This window comes from Scomber japonicus, chromosome 23 (genome assembly GCF_027409825.1).
Source record: "Scomber japonicus isolate fScoJap1 chromosome 23, fScoJap1.pri, whole genome shotgun sequence".
In the NCBI taxonomy this organism is placed as follows: Eukaryota; Metazoa; Chordata; class Actinopteri; order Scombriformes; family Scombridae; genus Scomber; species Scomber japonicus.
The window spans coordinates 22,497,152-22,514,826 of record NC_070600.1 but is presented as its reverse complement, the minus strand read 5'-3'; the positions used below and the strand labels follow the sequence as shown (position 1 = coordinate 22,514,826).

The window sequence follows — 17,675 nt, the reverse complement described above, 5'->3', positions numbered from 1 at the left end:
TACAACTACTACTACAACTACTACTACTACTACTACAGCTACTGCTACTACTACTACTACTACTACTACTACAACTACTGCTACTACTACTACTACTACTACTACTACAAACCAGAACCAGTGACCGAAAACCTCACTGACGACAAATTAAAATGTATTTCTTTCCGACGGCCTTAAACTTTACACAAAGTTTATGGTAATTTATGCAGTTTTAATGGGAGTGATGATGCAGCAGATGTCCCCTCTAGACATAAACATGTGCCATCTGAAGGCGACTTGATGCTGCAGTCTCCTCAGTGCTGCCGGGGAGCCGACTGGAGTGTTGTGTGCACAGAGGGCAGCTGTTAACTCAGCCTGAAGGGCACAAAAACGCTGAAGGAGTCTGTATTAATGAGCTGCATCTGCACATCTATGCAACCTACGAATACACACACACACACACACATACACGTAGGCACACACACACACACACGTAGACACACACACACACACACGCCCAGATTATCATGAACAAATAAAAACACTATTACGCCCATTATCCTTGCTGTAAATAGAAACACACTTTGCATATGTGATGCTGCTGTGCTCCAACGCTCACACTTCACTGAGCGTTGTGGAAGAAGCAACTCCACCCTTAAAAAACAATTACAAATTCATAATTCATTGCTCGTGATCCATGAAGCCGTGTGCAGTAATGACATTTATTTAGGTGTTCAGTCGAGTGATCATGCAGAGCCATCCTCCCATACAGGATCAGTTCAGCGTTGTTGGATATGATGGAGAAATGGATACACATGCAGCTCTGGGCCTGTTTTTATATTAACCCTCCTGTTGTCCTCGAGTCAAGGAAGGAAGGAAGGGAGGGAGGGGAGGAAGGGAGGGAAGGAAAGGAAAGAAGGAAGGAAAAGAGGGAGGAAGGGAGGAAAGGAAAGGAAAGAAGGAAGGAAGGTAGGAAAGAAGGACAGAGGAAAGAAAGAGAGAACGAAGGAGGGAAAGAAGAAGGGAGGAAAGGAAAGAAGGAAGGAAGGTAGGAAAGAAGGACAGAGGAAAGAAAGAGAGAAGGAGGGAGGGAAGAAGGAAGGAAGGAAGGAAGGAAGAAGGGAGGAAAGGAAAGAAGGAAGGCAGCATGAGGTTTCACTGTTACTTCACTTTTAAATCACAGTATTTGTCTGAAAACAGCCTTCATGTCGACTGAAAATGGACACACACACACACACACACACACACACACACACACACTGACCTCTTCGTTCTCGATCTTCAGAGACGCCAGGCGGGTCTGGAGCTGCGTGAGGCGAAGGGTGAGCTCAGCCTGGACCTGCGGCTGGGAGGCGATCTGGGTCACCTGACAGGAAGTAGAACAACAACAACAACAATCAGAAAATCTTTTGGAATATAAAACTTTTTCATCCACATAAACCATAAAGCAACATTTAGTAATTAGTTTAATGGTGCACACTCATGGCTGGATTAACCTCCAGATAATCAGAAGATGTGACTAAATGTTTGAATCTTGAGTTTCTTTTCTGAAATACGTGTCTCTAAACAGGCGGGGAGTTCTGGTCCTCTGAAATGAGGCCAACGTGGAAGTAACTTAGAGCTGCATTCTATCAAAAGGCCACCAGGGGGCGACCGTCTCTATACAAGTCAATGGAGAATTCACCAACTTCTCACTTGATTTCTAACCTCAGTAAACGTTTTCAAAATGTGTTTATGGTCTCAATCGCTAGTTTAAAGCCTTCTTCAATGCAGTATGATGTTCATTTGGGACATTTTGGCCTCCCTGATTTTATATTTGACGATAAAGCAGGGTATGCATTAGGGCGTGTCTACGTCCTGATTGACAGGTTGATTGGCCAATGTCTATGAGATCCAGCCCTCGCAACCATAGCAACCTCCCCGCTCCGCCCATGGCCACGCCTCATGCCCATATAAGTAGAATCTGTGTTTTTTTTCTCCCAGCATGCACCTGAAATTTTCAAGATGCCGCTGCCTACATTCGAAACTATTGGCTTCCGAGCAGCAGTCCACAAACCAATGGGTGATGTCACGGATGTTACGTCCATTTCTTTTATACAGTCTATGCTCTAAACGGATGTACTGACTGTGTCGCCCATGTGAGACTGGAAGCCGAAGCGCTGCGGAGGGCAGAAGGCGGTGGGGTAAAGGCCCAGTAGACGCTGCCTGTCTCGAGCGGGGTCAAGACCCTCCACCGCCCCCTCCAGCACCTCCAGACCCGCCCTCCTGGAGGCTTCGAGGCTCAGTTCGGCTGATAGGTAGGTCCTCAGAGCCCGGCTCAGACTGGAGTGGTACCCTAGGTCACAGCACTGAGAGAACGAGGGAACAGGAAGGAGGAGAGAAATGTCACGTGTTTTCACAGTGTTGGAGATAACAGACATCACTCTGTATATATTCAGGGATAGTAATCTTTGCTGAATAGAGTCTTTTCTTTGTTTTACAGTTAGATAGGACTCTCCTGGATCATGTTATGTTATGACTAGTTTTTTTAATTAGTACAACTTGTACCTATTTTCATTGTTTAACTTACACTTAAACAAACGCAAACGTAAACTAACTTAAACTTAATTAACTTAAATTCAAACTAACTTAAACTCAAACTAACTTCTACTTAAACAATTTTAAACTAACTTAAACTTAAATGAACTTAAGTTTAAACTAACTTTACTTTATACAAACACAAACGTAAACTTAAACAAACAAACTTCTACTTAAACAATTTTAAACTAACTTAAACTAAAACTAACTTAAACTCAAATGAACTTAAACTCAAAGTAACTTAAACTCAAAGTAACTTAAACTTAAAACTAACTTAAACTCAAACTAACTTAAACTCAAAGTAACTTAAACTCAAACTAACTTAAACTCAAACTAACTTAAACTCAAAGTAACTTAAACTCAAACTAACTTAAACTCAAACTAACTTAAACTTTAACTAACTTAAACTCAAAGTATGATGATGAACAGACGGCAGGTTTATACTCACGTCTATGATATCCGGCAGGTCATGGATGTAGTATTTAAACACGGAGGCGTTGGTTGCCTCTAGAGTCAGTAGATACTCGTTCCTGGCTTTAAGAGTCTTCAGTTTGTTCTCTGAGTACTTTGCCTTCCTCTAAAAAAAAAGAAAAGAAGAAGAAACAGGAAACAGATATGAAAAGATGAAATTATATATATTTTCTTTGCATTTCTTTGCGATGCCGAGATGCACTGCGTACCTTCTCTCTCATCTTCTCCATCTTGCGGGCGGCGTTGCGTCTCTGATGGCGCTCTTCTATCCGCAGGCCGAAAACAGGCTCCACCCCTCCGCCCGTCCCCGTCACGCCTTTCACGCGCCCCTCCTGACGCTCCGCCTCCCGCAGCTTGGTTTCCGCGTTCACCGTCTCCACGTGGTACATGTGGTACGTCTTTATCACCTAGGCAACGGGAAGACCGTGAATACTGCAGCCTGTCTGTATCAGGTCCGCTCTAATCTGATTTCTAGACACTTTTAAGGCACACATTTTCTCCTTCAAGGCTCTTTGCAGACTTGATAAATAATATCAGACCAAAATCAGAAGTTTATAACGGCCCAGAATGAAAAAAACGTTTAAATTTGACGCATTTTCCTTGTTTCTAAAATCATACTGGACAAGAAAAGCATACTGTAAAAAGGATAAGAGTGCTGATTTTCTATATTTTTCTATATATATTGGTAACAAATCTTGTGTTTTTGGGTTAAATAAGAGGTGATTTCAGACACATCCTTGTTTCATATGGCGTCTGCAGGCTTTAAGACCAAATATAAAAGACATTTTAGCTTAGATTTGTGTTGATTTTAGTCAAGCATATTTGAGAAACTGAGCCTCACCTGGTTTATTAAGAGATTATAGAGTCAAAAAAATCCACCTGCAGAATAGAGTTTGTCTCACTTACGGTGTAAAGCTCATTGAGAAGCTTCATCAGATCTTCCTGAAGCTGAAAGATGATCTCCTTACTCTATCAGAGCAGAGAAAAAAAGATATATATATATAAAGAATATCATCAGCACAAATTAAATACATGCAAACTTGGTAGTTCCTTATATGTGACAAGGAAGCTTTACAAGATTGTTATTGTTATTTCTTGCAGTTGAACCATTAATTCTTTAAATCACTGCTTGTTCAGGCTCATTTAGACATCCAGCAGTCCATCATATGCATATAAACATGAATCATTAGTGTCTTCGCTTCTTGACCCTCCAGTTGTCCTCAAATCAAGGAAGAAATGAGGAAGGAAGAAATGAGGAAGTAAATGAGTAAGGGAGGAGGGAGGAAAAGAGGAAGGCAGTAAGGAGAGGAGGAAGAGAGGAAGGAAAGGAGGAAGGAAGGTAGGAAGGAAGGAAGGAAGGAGGGAGGGAGAGAAGAAAAGGGGAAGGAAGTAAGGAGAGAAGGAAGGAAGGAAAAGAAGGACAGAAGGAAGGACAGAAGGAAGGAAAGAAAGAAGGACAGAAGGAAGGAAGGAAAAGAAGGACAGAAGGAAGGAAACAGGACAGAAGGAAGGAAGGAAAGAAGGACAGAAGGAAGGAAGGAAAGAAGGACAGAAGGAAGGAAGGAAAAGAAGGATAGATGGAAGGAAGGAATTATGGAAGGAGGGAGGGACGGAGGAAAAGGGGAAGGAAGTAAGGAGAGAAGGAAGGAATGAAAAGAAGGACAGAAGGAAGGACAGAATGAAGGAAAGAAAGAAGGACAGAAGGAAGGAAGGAAAAGAAGGACAGAAGGAAGGAAGGAAAAGAAGGATAGATGGAAAGAAGGACAGAAGGAAGGAAGGAAAGAAGGACAGAAGGAAGGAAGGAAAGAAGGACAGAAGGAAGGAAGGAAAAGAAGGATAGATGGAAGGAAGGAATTATGGAAGGAGGGAGGGACGGAGGAAAAGGGGAAGGAAGTAAGGAGAGAAGGAAGGAATGAAAAGAAGGACAGAAGGAAGGACAGAAGGAAGGAAAGAAAGAAGGACAGAAGGAAGGAAGGAAAAGAAGGACAGAAGGAAGGAAGGAAAAGAAGGATAGATGGAAGGAAGGAAGTATAGAAGGAGTAGGGAGCAAAGAAAGAGGGAAGGACGGGAAGAACGAAGGAAAAATTAAAGAAAGAGGAAGGAAGGGCGGAAAGAAGGAACAGTCAAAAGAGAGACGGGGTCAATTTGACCCGGGAGGACGACAGGAGGGTTAACTCAGTCTCTCTCTCTTATTGTGAAATCATGTCCAGTTTCCTCTTGAGTCCTCCCAAACCTCTCCCCTCTACATGCACACTTCCTGTCACACAGTGTGTCAGCGTGCAAAGACACACCAGCGATTTATCAAGCGGGTCGAACCTTTGCGGCAGATAAATAAATGGATTTGGACCACACGCAAACAAACCAATTCATAAATGAAACGAGCCGAGCTCTGCACTCAAACTGAATTTCTGTCTCATGCATTAAACAGCCGGCCGGTTTTCGGGGAAGGAGTTATGTGGCAGCGCAGCGCCACATTAATATTGCATTATGCTAAATGACTGTGGAATCCCAGGATGGATGAATCCCGTTCCCATAGCGCCCACTGAGAAAAAGATCAGCTGAGCCCGTCGCCATGGCCACGGGGCTGTCACTGTTGTCATGGCCACTCAGCCGTCCATCTCTTCCCAGTGTCCCTTTTCTTTTTCTTCTTTTCTTCCTTAGCAGATGGGTTAGGGTTAGATTTTTTTGGGGGGGATGGATGTGGCAGCTTTGATGGAGGTCTTGCAGTTTATAGCTGCTGGCAGCCGCTGCACTTTAGTTAGCATGAATAAAAGACAAGCCGGAAGAGAGATTAATAATGAACACGGAGAGCTAAACTTGGAGGCGGTTAAGAGCGTACATGCATGTGTGTGTGTGTGTGTGTGTGTTTGTGTGTGTGTGCACGTGCGTGTTTAATTTGCTAAACTCCGAGGCCGCCTAACAGAGCTCAGGGGAATACTGACTTTACTTTTCATTAGAATCAACTCTTCTACTTAAAGGAGCCGAATGAAAGAAGGAAGAAAAAAAACCAGGCCTGGAGGAAGAGAGTCACAAAGCACATTTACTCAAGTACTTTAATTAAATACTACATAGAGGTATTTGTACTAGTATTTGAAATGTTTAGAGCTGCAACAATTAACCAATTAGTAGATAGGAAATGAATCCACAACAACATCAATTGATCATTTAGGTGCTTTTTTTTAAAGCAAAAATGCCAAAAATGCTGCTTTTTACTGTTTTTCTTTGTCTTAAAGTGCAGAAACCTGAATATCTTTAGAATTTGGGCAACATTTGTATTATAAATATGATGTTTCATGGGCCAAAAATGATTAATAGATTATTTAAAAAATATATTTTGTACCTTACTACATTTATTCAACACCTGAAGTTAATAGTTATTTTACTAATTTAGCATTTAAAACACATGATCAGCTCATAAAATGTAATTCAGTGCACATGTCTTTATAGGAGTTCTCAATGAAAGAAAGTATCAAGAAAAAACAACTTGATTTAAAGGAGACGTATCAATCACATTTCCAAAGTATATATTTATTAGTGGTGGGCATAGATTAATTTTTTTTAACTAGATTATTCTCACTGTAATCTTGGAATTAATCTAGATTAATCTAGATTAAAATGGCTCATCTGAATTCTGCGGAAGGCATTCAGAATATGTGTGCTACCCAAATAATGACTAAAAGTAAGACTTTGAGAACGGGTTTCTCAAGCCAGGTGGTGCATTAGACCAGAGGCTCATCTCCTGTTCCCACAATGCATCACAAACTGCTTGAGAATGCTGTTCGTGCTAGATCTCTGTGCTACCACTACATCGGCGCTGAAATATTGTAACGAACTGGGCATGTTACTGTTTTGTGTTTTATAAATTTGAGAGTTTAAGCCAGATTCTGTTCTGTTCAGTTAAAGTGCCGGTTTTTCCGAGTGTCTGTGAACGCGTCTTGAGAGTGAGCCTTGCAGCTAGCGTGTAGGTGTGTTTGCTGTTGTTAGCCTCTGCGTAAGAAGACGGCAGCATGTGTGTGGCTAGTGAGCTACTGATGCGTTGGCTACGGCCCACAGTAACCTGAGTAACAGTCAAGAATAAAAAGCTAAACCGGCTAACGTCTCGGCGTGTGGTTATTGAGGGACGTTACAATATCAAGGTGAAAGTCATCATAGCTTGCCTAGTATAGACCGGTATAGACCCAGCTCCCAACCCAACTTTGAGAATAGATTAACGGCGATATTTTTTTTTATCGCCCGATAAGAGTCTCACGTTAACGCCGATAACGGCCCACCACTAATATTTATATTCTGTGTCTCAACTGGAATATCTTTACATGGTTTCAAATTAAAAACTCCTAATTTATCTTCTACTGGTCCTTTATGCAGCCACTCAGTTCAGCCTCTGTCTGAAACAAGCCGTTTTAGCTCTTGTCTCTTTAAGTCTCTTTGGTTCCTGCTCATAAAAATAAAGTTTCATTTCATAAAAAAAAAGGCTCTGTTATTTACAGCCGGTCACTGTAGTTTATATTGCATTTGTTAGGGATGAATCTACATTTGATGCTCAAGCAAATATTTCTGGCAGCAGGACAGAGTGTGTGTTAGTGTGTGAGCGTTAATGGTGCAGTCGTGTGTCTCATTAACCCTCCTGTTGTCCTTGAGTCAAGGAAGGAAGGAAGGAAGGAAAGGAAAGGAAGGAAGGAAGGGAGGAAGAAGGAAGGAAAGGAGGGAGGAAGGAAGGAAAGGAGGAAAGAAGGGAGGAAGAAAGAAGGAAGAAGGAAAGGAGAGAAGGGAGGAAAAAGGAAGGAAAGGAGGGAGGAAGGAAGGAAGGAAGGAAGGAAGGGAGGAAGGAAGGAAGGCAGGAAGGAAGGAAGGAAGGGAGGAAGAAGGAAGGAAAGGAGGAAGGAAGGGAGGAAAGGAAAGAAGGAAGGAAAGGAGGGAGAGAGAAAAGAAAAGATGAAGGGAGGAAGGAAGGAAAGAAGGACAGAGGAAAAAAGGAAGGTAATGGGGAGGAAAGAAAGAGACAAGGAGGGAGGAAGGGAGGAAGGGAGGAAGGGAGGAAGGAAGGAAGGAAGGAAGGAACAGTCAATGGAGAAGGAATCAGATAAACCAGCTCACCCTCTTCAGCAGGCGGGCCGAGTCCTCACTGATGTGGGTGAGGCGGCTGATGACGTTGTTCAGGTAGAGATCGCTGAGAGTGGCGTGGTCCTTACTCTCCCTCCTCACCTGGAAAAACAGACAGACAGAAGGGAATATCTCTGATGGTTTCACATACATTATGGAAGAAAAAAAAAGGGGGGGGGGGGCAACAAGCAAACACACAACAAAGACCTGCAGCTGACCTGGTTTAGCAGCAAATACCAGCAGTTGACTGGAGAGAGCAGGTTCTGGTCCTTTCTGGAAGAAGAGAGACAGGGAGAGATTTAAACTATGCAATTTCTACCAATTTCACGCTCTTTTATATGAGGAAGATCAATTTGATAAAGCAGCATTAGTTCTCCTTAAATGATAGTGTTTGTCCACTAAGTGCTAAACATCAAATATTAGTAAAAAATGTAATAATTCGTCCTGACTATTAAAAGATCTCCTTCAAATGTGCTTTCAGTGTAAAGTGATGGAGGAAAAAATCCAGTAGATGATCAGCTTCTATTGAGCTTCAGCAGTCTGAGTTAGTTAATACTACTATGATAGTACTACTATAATGCTACTGTAATACTACTGTAATACTACTGTAATAGTACTATAATACTACTGTAATACTACTATGATAGTACTACTATAATGCTACTGTAATAGTACTGTAATACTACTATAATACTACTATAATAGTACTATAATACTACTATAATAGTACTATAATACTACTATAATATTACTGTAATACTACTATAATATTACTGTAATACTAGTATAATACTACAGTAATACTACTATAATATTACTGTAATACTACTGTAATATTACTGTAATATTACTATAATATTACTGTAATACTACTGTAATATTACTGTAATATTACTGTAATACTACTGTAATACTACTGTAATATTATAGTAATACTACTGTAATACTACTGTAATATTACTGTAATACTACTGTAATATTATAGTAATACTACTGTAATACTACTGTAATATTACTGTAATACTACTGTAATACTGTAATACTACTATAATACTACTATAATACTACTGTAATACTACTGTAATACTGTAATAATACTGTAATACTACTGTAATATTACTGTAATACTACTGTAATACTACTGTAATACTACTATAATATTACTGTAATACTACTATAATACTACTGTAATATTACTGTAATACTACTGTAATACTACTATAATATTACTGTAATACTACTGTAATATTATAGTAATACTACTGTAATACTACTGTAATATTACTGTAATACTACTGTAATACTGTAATACTACTATAATACTACTGTAATATTACTGTAATACTACTGTAATACTACTATAATATTACTGTAATATTACTGTAATACTACTGTAATACTGTAATACTACTATAATACTACTGTAATATTACTGTAATACTACTGTAATACTACTATAATATTACTGTAATACTACTGTAATACTGTAATACTACTATAATACTACTGTAATATTACTGTAATACTACCACCTGCCCTTCCTTCCTTCCATATTTCCTTCCCTCCTTCCTTCCTTCTATCTACAGTATGCTTCCTTCCATCTTTTCTTCCTTTCTTACTTACATCTTTCCTTCCTTGATCCCTTCCTTCCTTCCTTCCTTCCTTCCATCCCTCCTTCCTTACTCACATCTTTTCTTCCTTCCGTCCTTCCTTCCTCCACTCCTTCCTTCCTTCCTTCCTTCCTCCCTCCCTCCCTCCCTTCCTTTCTTCCTTCCATCTTTGTAATGATCCGTCCCACATCAGATCAAACTGTTTGTGTCCCTTGAATGGATTTGAGTTTAATACAGTGTATTATAAACCATTATAAACCATATAACCATATACCACCATATAAACCAACATTATATGATGTGATTGATTAAAACAAAAAAATATATATTAAAAAGAATATCACTGGAGAATTTGATGCCATAAGAATGAACACATCCCAAACTATCAAGAAAACAAAAAGCCAAAATGTCCTTAGTTAAATATCTCCTTCTTTATGTCATTTTAACCACACACTTCCTTCACGTTCCACTCTCAGTCACCAAACACTCAGCAGTCATACTTGTATTGCTGATGGTCTTTCGTGCTGCGCGTCTTGGCCATGAATCTCTCCGCGAGCTTCTCCAGGTTTCTCGAGTACTCCGTCTCGATCTCGGCCTTCTTCCTGAAGAAGTCCTGTAGGTCCTGAAGGAGCTGGACCCGCATCTCCGTCTGCTGCTCCAGACAACGCTGCTGCTCGACCAACTGGGCCCGAACATCTACACACACACACACACACACACACACACACAGAAAAACACACATGGATGTCACTGTTAGTTAAATGCTGTGGCAGTTTGTCTATCTACTGCAGCAAAATCACGTTTTTTTTTGTTTTTTTTTTAGGTATTTGATCATAAACCAAAGTGTTTTACAATTTCCTCCTCACAGGCCCTTCCAATTTCCTCTTCATAGGCCCCTCCCTCCTCACAGGCCCCTCCTCTTCCTCATCACAGACCCCTCCCACCGCATATGCCCCTCCCTCCTCACATGCCCCTCCCCTTCCTCCTCAAAGGCCCCTTCCTCCTCACAATTTTAAAATGATGAAAAGTTCAATCTTAATCATCAAAGCTTTTAAAATTCAATCCCACAAATCTCAACCTGCTGGTGGCGCTGCAGGGAAAGAAGCAGGATTCATCATCTGGTGATCCTGAACATTCACAGAAACCCATCCAATAGTTCAGAACTGCAACTAACAATTATTTCATCGATTCAAATTGTTTTGTCTATAAATGTATGGAATACATAAGATATAAAATAGTGGAATAAAGCCAACGTGGAAGTAACTTAGAGCTGCATTCTATCAAAAGGCCACCAGGGGGCGACCGTCTCTATACAAGTCAATGGAGAATTCACCAACTTCTCACTTGATTTCTAACCTCAGTAAACGTTTTCAAAATGTGTTTATGGTCTCAATCGCTAGTTTAAAGCCTTCTTCAATGCAGTATGATGTTCATTTGGGACATTTTGGCCTCCCTGATTTTATATTTGATGATAAAGCAGGGTATGCATTAGGGCGTGGCTACGTCCTGATTGACAGGTTGATTGCCCAATGTCCTCGAGATCCAGCCCTCGCAACCATAGCAACCTCCCTGCTCCGCCCATGGCTCCACCTCATGCCCATATAAGTAGAATCCGTGTTTTTATTTTTCCCAGCATGCACCTGAAATTTTCAAGATGGCGCTGCCTAGATTCGAAACTATTGGCTTCCGAGCAGCAGTCCACAAACCAATGGGTGACGTCACGGATGTTACGTCTGTTTCTTTTATACAGTCTATGCTACTAACACATCCTGTTTGCAGTGTAGTCGTAGTGAATTATTTTCCATATATTAACTACAAAGTCTGACACCCAGACCAAGACATCCAGGTCATGGAATATAATGGAATATGTCTTCAGATGTCTTGTTTTATGTGTCCAAAACAGTCAAAAATCTAAAAATATTCCGTTTATTATCGTGTATGACACAGAAAAGCTTGAAATCTTCACATCTGAGAAGCTGCAAAAAGCAACTTTTTAGTGTTTTTGCTTAAAGAACTGAATAAAATGTATATTCAATAATCAAAAAAGGTCTTATTTAATATATTTAATCGATTAATTGACTAATCGTTGCAGCTGTACAGTAGTTTGAGATATTTCAGTGTAAATCAAATTGGTCAGCTGACAGACAACGCTATCCATAATGTATCTTGCATGCATGGTGAAAAATCTAATTTATTAAAAAATGTATTTGCAGAGGCCAAAGTGACATCTTCAGCCTGCTGATTTATTCTGATTAACAAAGAGCTGCAGCGATAATCAATTCATCATTTAAAGTCCTTTTTTTAAGGCAGAATATCCAAATTCTCTGATTCCAGCTTCTCAAATGAGAATATTTTCTGATTTATTTTAGGCTTATATGATAGTGAACTAAATATCTTTGGTTTGTGGACTGTTAAAGACATTTGAGGACATCAACTTGAGCTTCGGGAAACAGTGATTCACATTTTTCACCATTTTATAGACCAAACAAATAATCTACACATGAATCAATAATGGAATGAATCATTAGCAGCAGCCGTAATACTGACATAAAACAGAGGAAATTATCCTCATATTTGACAAGCTGTGTTTGCTTGATAAACTACAATGAATTGATGAATTGCTTATTGACGTTGGTTAATTTCCTGTTGATCGGCTGATCAGTTAATCAGCTTATTGTGCACCACCCGTCTTCTCCTCCCTCCGCTCTCTCTCTCCGTCTCTTTAATCCCTTATAATTACTGATGAAGACTGTCCATTTTTTCTCAGAGGAGTCACCTTGGACGGCATCCTCTGACCGCATTAAAAAAGCCACACTCACTGCGCGCGCACACACACACACACACACACACACACACACACACACACACACACACACACACACTTTCAGTCAGTCCTACAGTCAGCATGGTAATGCCTGGCTGCACGCTTCACTAGTCTTGCTGTTTCAGAGCTGGATCTATCTGCAGCAGGAGGGAGAGAGCGGGTACAGAATACACAATGATAAACCCACCTCTAACACACACACACACACACCCATCCCTAGGGGACCCTATCCACTCCACGACCTGTTGTCTTGGCAACCACACACTGTGTGTGAACCATGTGATGAGGAAGGTGAAGGCAAGAGCTTGAATCTGCCGCATCGACAGACACACACACTCACAGACACACACACAGACAGACACACACTCAGACGCACACACAGACAAACACACACTCAGACGCACACACAGACAGACACACTCACACTCAGATTGCAGGATGTGCTTCATAGATTTCTATAGAAAACCGCTGTGGCCCTTGGTCCCCACAAGTCTATGAAACTGCCTCCCTCTGATACTCTGTGTTTGTGTGTGTATTGATTCTGGCATCGCTTTGCTGTTGTTAGGCTACTAATTTAAAATGGCTGCCATTTCATGTTGCTCTCATGCACTGCGAACGTGTGAATCTGAAACACTTTTATCTAAATGAACGTCTGCTCTCCGCTGCTCTGACTCTTCACACGGCTGTGACACATTTCACTTCAGGGCAGGGGGAAACACTTGCCTCTGATTGGCCAAACGGGGTATCCCAAATATGGTTTGGGGGTGTCCCAGTGATCAGAGGTTTAATCACTCTTGTAAAACTGGTGTTGAGCCTCTACTGGGCAAGTAACCATAGCAACACCACTGATGCTTTATGCCATGTCATGGTTAAAGGAACAGATCCACATTTTGGGACAGAGAGAAGATTGAAGGCTGAGTATACACAGCAAACTGTATATTTTAGTCTCTATTATATTGTTAGTTATTCTATATATTTTAAATATTTGAGTCATTTGGTTTAGCTTTGGCATGCATTTGTTTCTTTCACCTGCCTCATTGTTCTTGTATCTTGATTTATGTATATTTAAGTGGCTGCTGTAACACTTTCATTGCCCTTTTGGGATCAATAAACTACTCTCATCTATCAATCTATAAGCTATTGCAAGCAGCTGGTCAATAGGGGGGAGAAAAAAACAACAGCAACAAAATCCACCTCCTGTACCAGCACCTGTAAATGTAAAACTCACTAATTAAAGACGGGGGCGCACATGACGACCGCTCAGCTGATTATGAATCTGATTGATGACTGATGGGAGCTTTTGCGTCCCAGTCTGGGTCAGTCGGTGTTGGCAGTCGGCAGATAAAATCGTCCAGTGTGTGATTGTAATGATTCACATCGTAATCATTAATCATTCATGTTAGTGTATTGGGCACTCATTCAAATACTTCATGTTACCGTATTTGGTTCCTCGCCTGTTTAGGGTAAAACATTTCCCAAAAAGTCCTCATCATTCTGCAGCCTCACAGTGAGGCGAGTTACCAAAGTTACCAAATATAGTTATTAAAGTGATAAAGGGTTAAAGCTGCAGTTGGTAACTCTGAGGAGAGAGAGGACTTAGCATTAAATTTGAAGAAGTACAACTTTCAGATCCCTCCCCCTCCCTCTCCGCTGTACTCCTGTCCTGCCTCCAAAGCCCCTCCCCCAGAGGAGGCTGACGTGCAAGCGACCACGTGCACGTGATCGTAATACATGAACTACACTCCACACAGCTAGATATAAAACGCTTTACAGTGACTTTCACATGGCTATACCTTACCTAGAAACTAGAGATATGAGCTTGACCAAGCTGAGGAGGAAGGGGGAGGTTCCTGTGAGGAGGAAGGGGAGGGGCCTATGAGGAGGAAGGAGAAGGGTCCTGTGAGGAGGAAGGAGGAGGGGCCTTTGAGGTGGGAGGGGAGGGGCTTGTGAGGAGGAAGGGGGAGGGGCTTGTGAGGAGGAAGGGGGAGGGGGCTGTGATGAGGAAGGGGAGGGGCTGTAAGGTGGAAAGGGGAGGGGCTGTGATGAGGAAGGGGAGGGGCCTGTGAGGAGGAAGGGGGAGGGGGCTGTGTGCGTGAGCAATGATTGACAGCTGTCAGACACTCCATCAGACACAATCCTAGCTCTGATTGGTTCTTTTTTTGCAGTAGGAGCAGTAGGCGGAGCTAAATGAGCCTGGTTTTTTTGGCAGTCTTCGCAAATATGACAAAAAGTTACTTTTATAAGACTTACCAATTGCAGCTTTAAGCAAATACATCTCAATAGCTTTTAATGGATCCACGTTTTTATGAGAGAATTTGCAGCTTTTTCCTAGTCTTAGTAAATGTAATATTTTTGGGGGGGTTTACACTAATTGTCAGACAAAAAAAAGGCCTCCTAGAAATTGGTCTGTATGGTACCCCGAAAGTGCAAAACACAATATTTAATAAAATTTCGACACTTTCTTGTGAAATGTTGTGTTGTTTTTTAAAATGTCGCCACCATAATTCTCAGAAGATTAATACTGTTTCATTTTTTTTTTTTTGTATAGTGGCCTGAAGTTACAAAACATGACATTTAACAAAATACTGTGTTTTTTTTTTTTTAAATGTCATGTCGTGTTTTACACTTCAGGGCCACCGTAACTCTTACCAAATTAATAATAATTTAAATAAATCATAAGATGAATCTATAATGAAATCCTGACCACTGCATGCAGCATGTAGAGGAATCCAAAGCTTAACATACCTGCCTTGCCTAGTTACGGTTGCTAAGCTACAATTGGACAGTTGCTTTTCAGAGGAGGGGTTTAATAAATGATAAGCAGACATCTTAAATAAATACTTGGCCGATATTCTTTACTTTACATTAAAAAATCAGGACATGTAGCACGTGATGAATAAACTTAGAACTGGTTATAAAAAGCTTTGCTATTAATTCTTGTAAGTGTGCAATTTCTGGAATAGTTGAAATACCAACAGACATTTTTATAATATTGTATATTTGCTGCTATTTGTTTATTATGATTATTATGTTTGGCTTTTTGCAATCAGAAGTTGTTCTTAAACAAGAGAAGGATCTGTGCAAAATGCCAAAAACAAGCAAACATATTCCTTTTGTAGCAGGAGTGACTTTTACCTGAATCTCAAGTTTTATTCGCTTTAATATTGACTTTAATGAACATTATTGTAATTATTATAGAAAGCAGAAGGCCCACCTCTTTATATACCCTCGTACGACATATTTCATAATGTTTCACTGAAAAGCTGCTTTATATTTAGCTTCTCACATCAAATGTACAGATGATGGTTGTTCTGGTCCCAAAGGTTTAGCATTTCAATTGCAGCATTCAAACACAGACAAACAAACAACCAAATATTCTCAGAGGTGATGAATCTGTGATGTATTTCATTTTTCTGGAATAAAACAAGCTCTGTTCATCAGACTCAAATCCCATTCATACTTTATCCATTAGGAATTTCAGAGACACCACATCAAAAGGGTGTAAATGCTGAACTGTACTGCTTACAAAGCGAAGCAAGACTCTTTACGTTAACATCTAACAGAAAGCAGAGCGTCTCCAGAGGCTGATGAATTCATTTGTTGAGTAAAAACCCCTCAATGAATGAAAACTAACCAGCTACTGAAATATTTCAACAATTACTGAACAGATTGCTATGAAATTCAGTGCAGACGTTCATGCCCCTCTCATGATGAGTACAGTCCGTATTTAAAGATGGACGTAGCGAGGTGTGACGTCACCCATGGATTAGCATTGGAGGTAGTCTGCAGCTTAAAGCTGTGTAAAGCGAATTCAGACATTTTCTTCTAAACACATTAAATAGGTCATAAATGTATTTCTAAAAAAGGTGTAAAAAGCATTTCAACCATTTAGATTTGAATTGTAGAGCTAGGCTTCTTCTGTCTTAAGGATTTAGTGGGCGGGTCTGAAAATTATGTGATTAGCATAAACCCACCCCTGCTGCTGTAAAGGTATAAATACATTCAGTGCACACTACTACTACTACAGTCTACAGTTAGCCAGTTAGCTGAGTTAGCTGCCGAGTTAGCCGCTGAGTTAGCCACCGAGTTAGCCGCCGAGTTAGCAGCAGAAAGCTCTCCGACATAGCATCCATGTTTCTGGTAGAGGTGGTGACTTTGATTGACAGGTGACACTTGGTAGGGGGAGGGGTTTCAGCAAACTTGGTGGCCACGCACCCACAGCGTTTGGTAGCAGAGAAAGAGGCTGATTTTTACGCAACTTTGAAGTCTAATTTCATATATTTGGCGATTTTTTTAATCATTCAAATTTGGCAGGGTGGTTAACAACACACTTTTCTGTGATATGTCAAACTCAGAACACATATTTATCTTACTTTACACAGACGTTAAGGTCAGCACATTTTGTCCTGTGTGGAGCCAGGACCCTTGGAGAATGGGAGGTGTTGACTTTCACGCTCTATTAACACGACCCACTACCTCAAACCCAGCTAAGGTTAGATTACTGGAAACACTGAGAGCTACACACTGGTGCTATGTCTCAAATCTCTTCTTCTGTCTTTACTCTTCTTAATATTTTGAATGTATAAGTGAGTTCACACTGAGAAGTATGGAAAAATGCAGCACTATGAGAACCAGGGTTAAAAAGTGAGAGTGTGTAACTATGGACACTTCTCACCCTCAACGGTCGCCATCTTGGCTTCGTAGCTGAAGCAGAGGGATCACTTTCCAAACAGAAAACGGCGGCTGAGGACGTTGTAACTATGGTGAACATCACTGCGTTATACAAATGTAAATTATACGTGTGTTTACACTAAGCTCCACTATACTGTTGTCAGATATAAACTATCAGAAGGTTTAGCAGTATGTAATGATTTGATACCACAAATGATGTTGTAAATGTTAATGCACAGTGTACAACACAGAAGTATGTGATTTGAGAAACAGCATTGGACACCCAGACCCACACAGCAGACATCAAAACATACTTAAATCATTCAAGTCTTATTAATGGAGCTATAATTTCTGAAATGACCACCAGCACACTTATTAGAGGGCCTGAATTTAGAGATTGAGACCAGAATGACTTGTTGTTTATTAGTATTTCTAGAGAGAAG

The 17,675-nt window shown here is 40.6% G+C and overlaps 1 protein-coding gene across 1 annotated transcript in view; it reads right to left on the bottom strand.

The window, feature by feature from the left end:
* LOC128385118 (SLIT-ROBO Rho GTPase-activating protein 1-like) overlaps positions 1-17,675 on the bottom strand; it is a 68,364-nt gene that overhangs the window by 23,017 nt on the left and 27,672 nt on the right. The window contains exons 4-11 of the mRNA XM_053343973.1: positions 10,238-10,433; positions 8,346-8,400; positions 8,122-8,229; positions 3,934-3,996; positions 3,237-3,434; positions 3,005-3,133; positions 2,106-2,327; positions 1,244-1,345 (exon numbers count right to left, since the gene is read on the bottom strand). Coding sequence (XP_053199948.1) covers positions 1,244-1,345; positions 2,106-2,327; positions 3,005-3,133; positions 3,237-3,434; positions 3,934-3,996; positions 8,122-8,229; positions 8,346-8,400; positions 10,238-10,433 — 1,073 coding nt within the window. The remainder of the gene's footprint in view (positions 1-1,243; positions 1,346-2,105; positions 2,328-3,004; positions 3,134-3,236; positions 3,435-3,933; positions 3,997-8,121; positions 8,230-8,345; positions 8,401-10,237; positions 10,434-17,675) is intronic.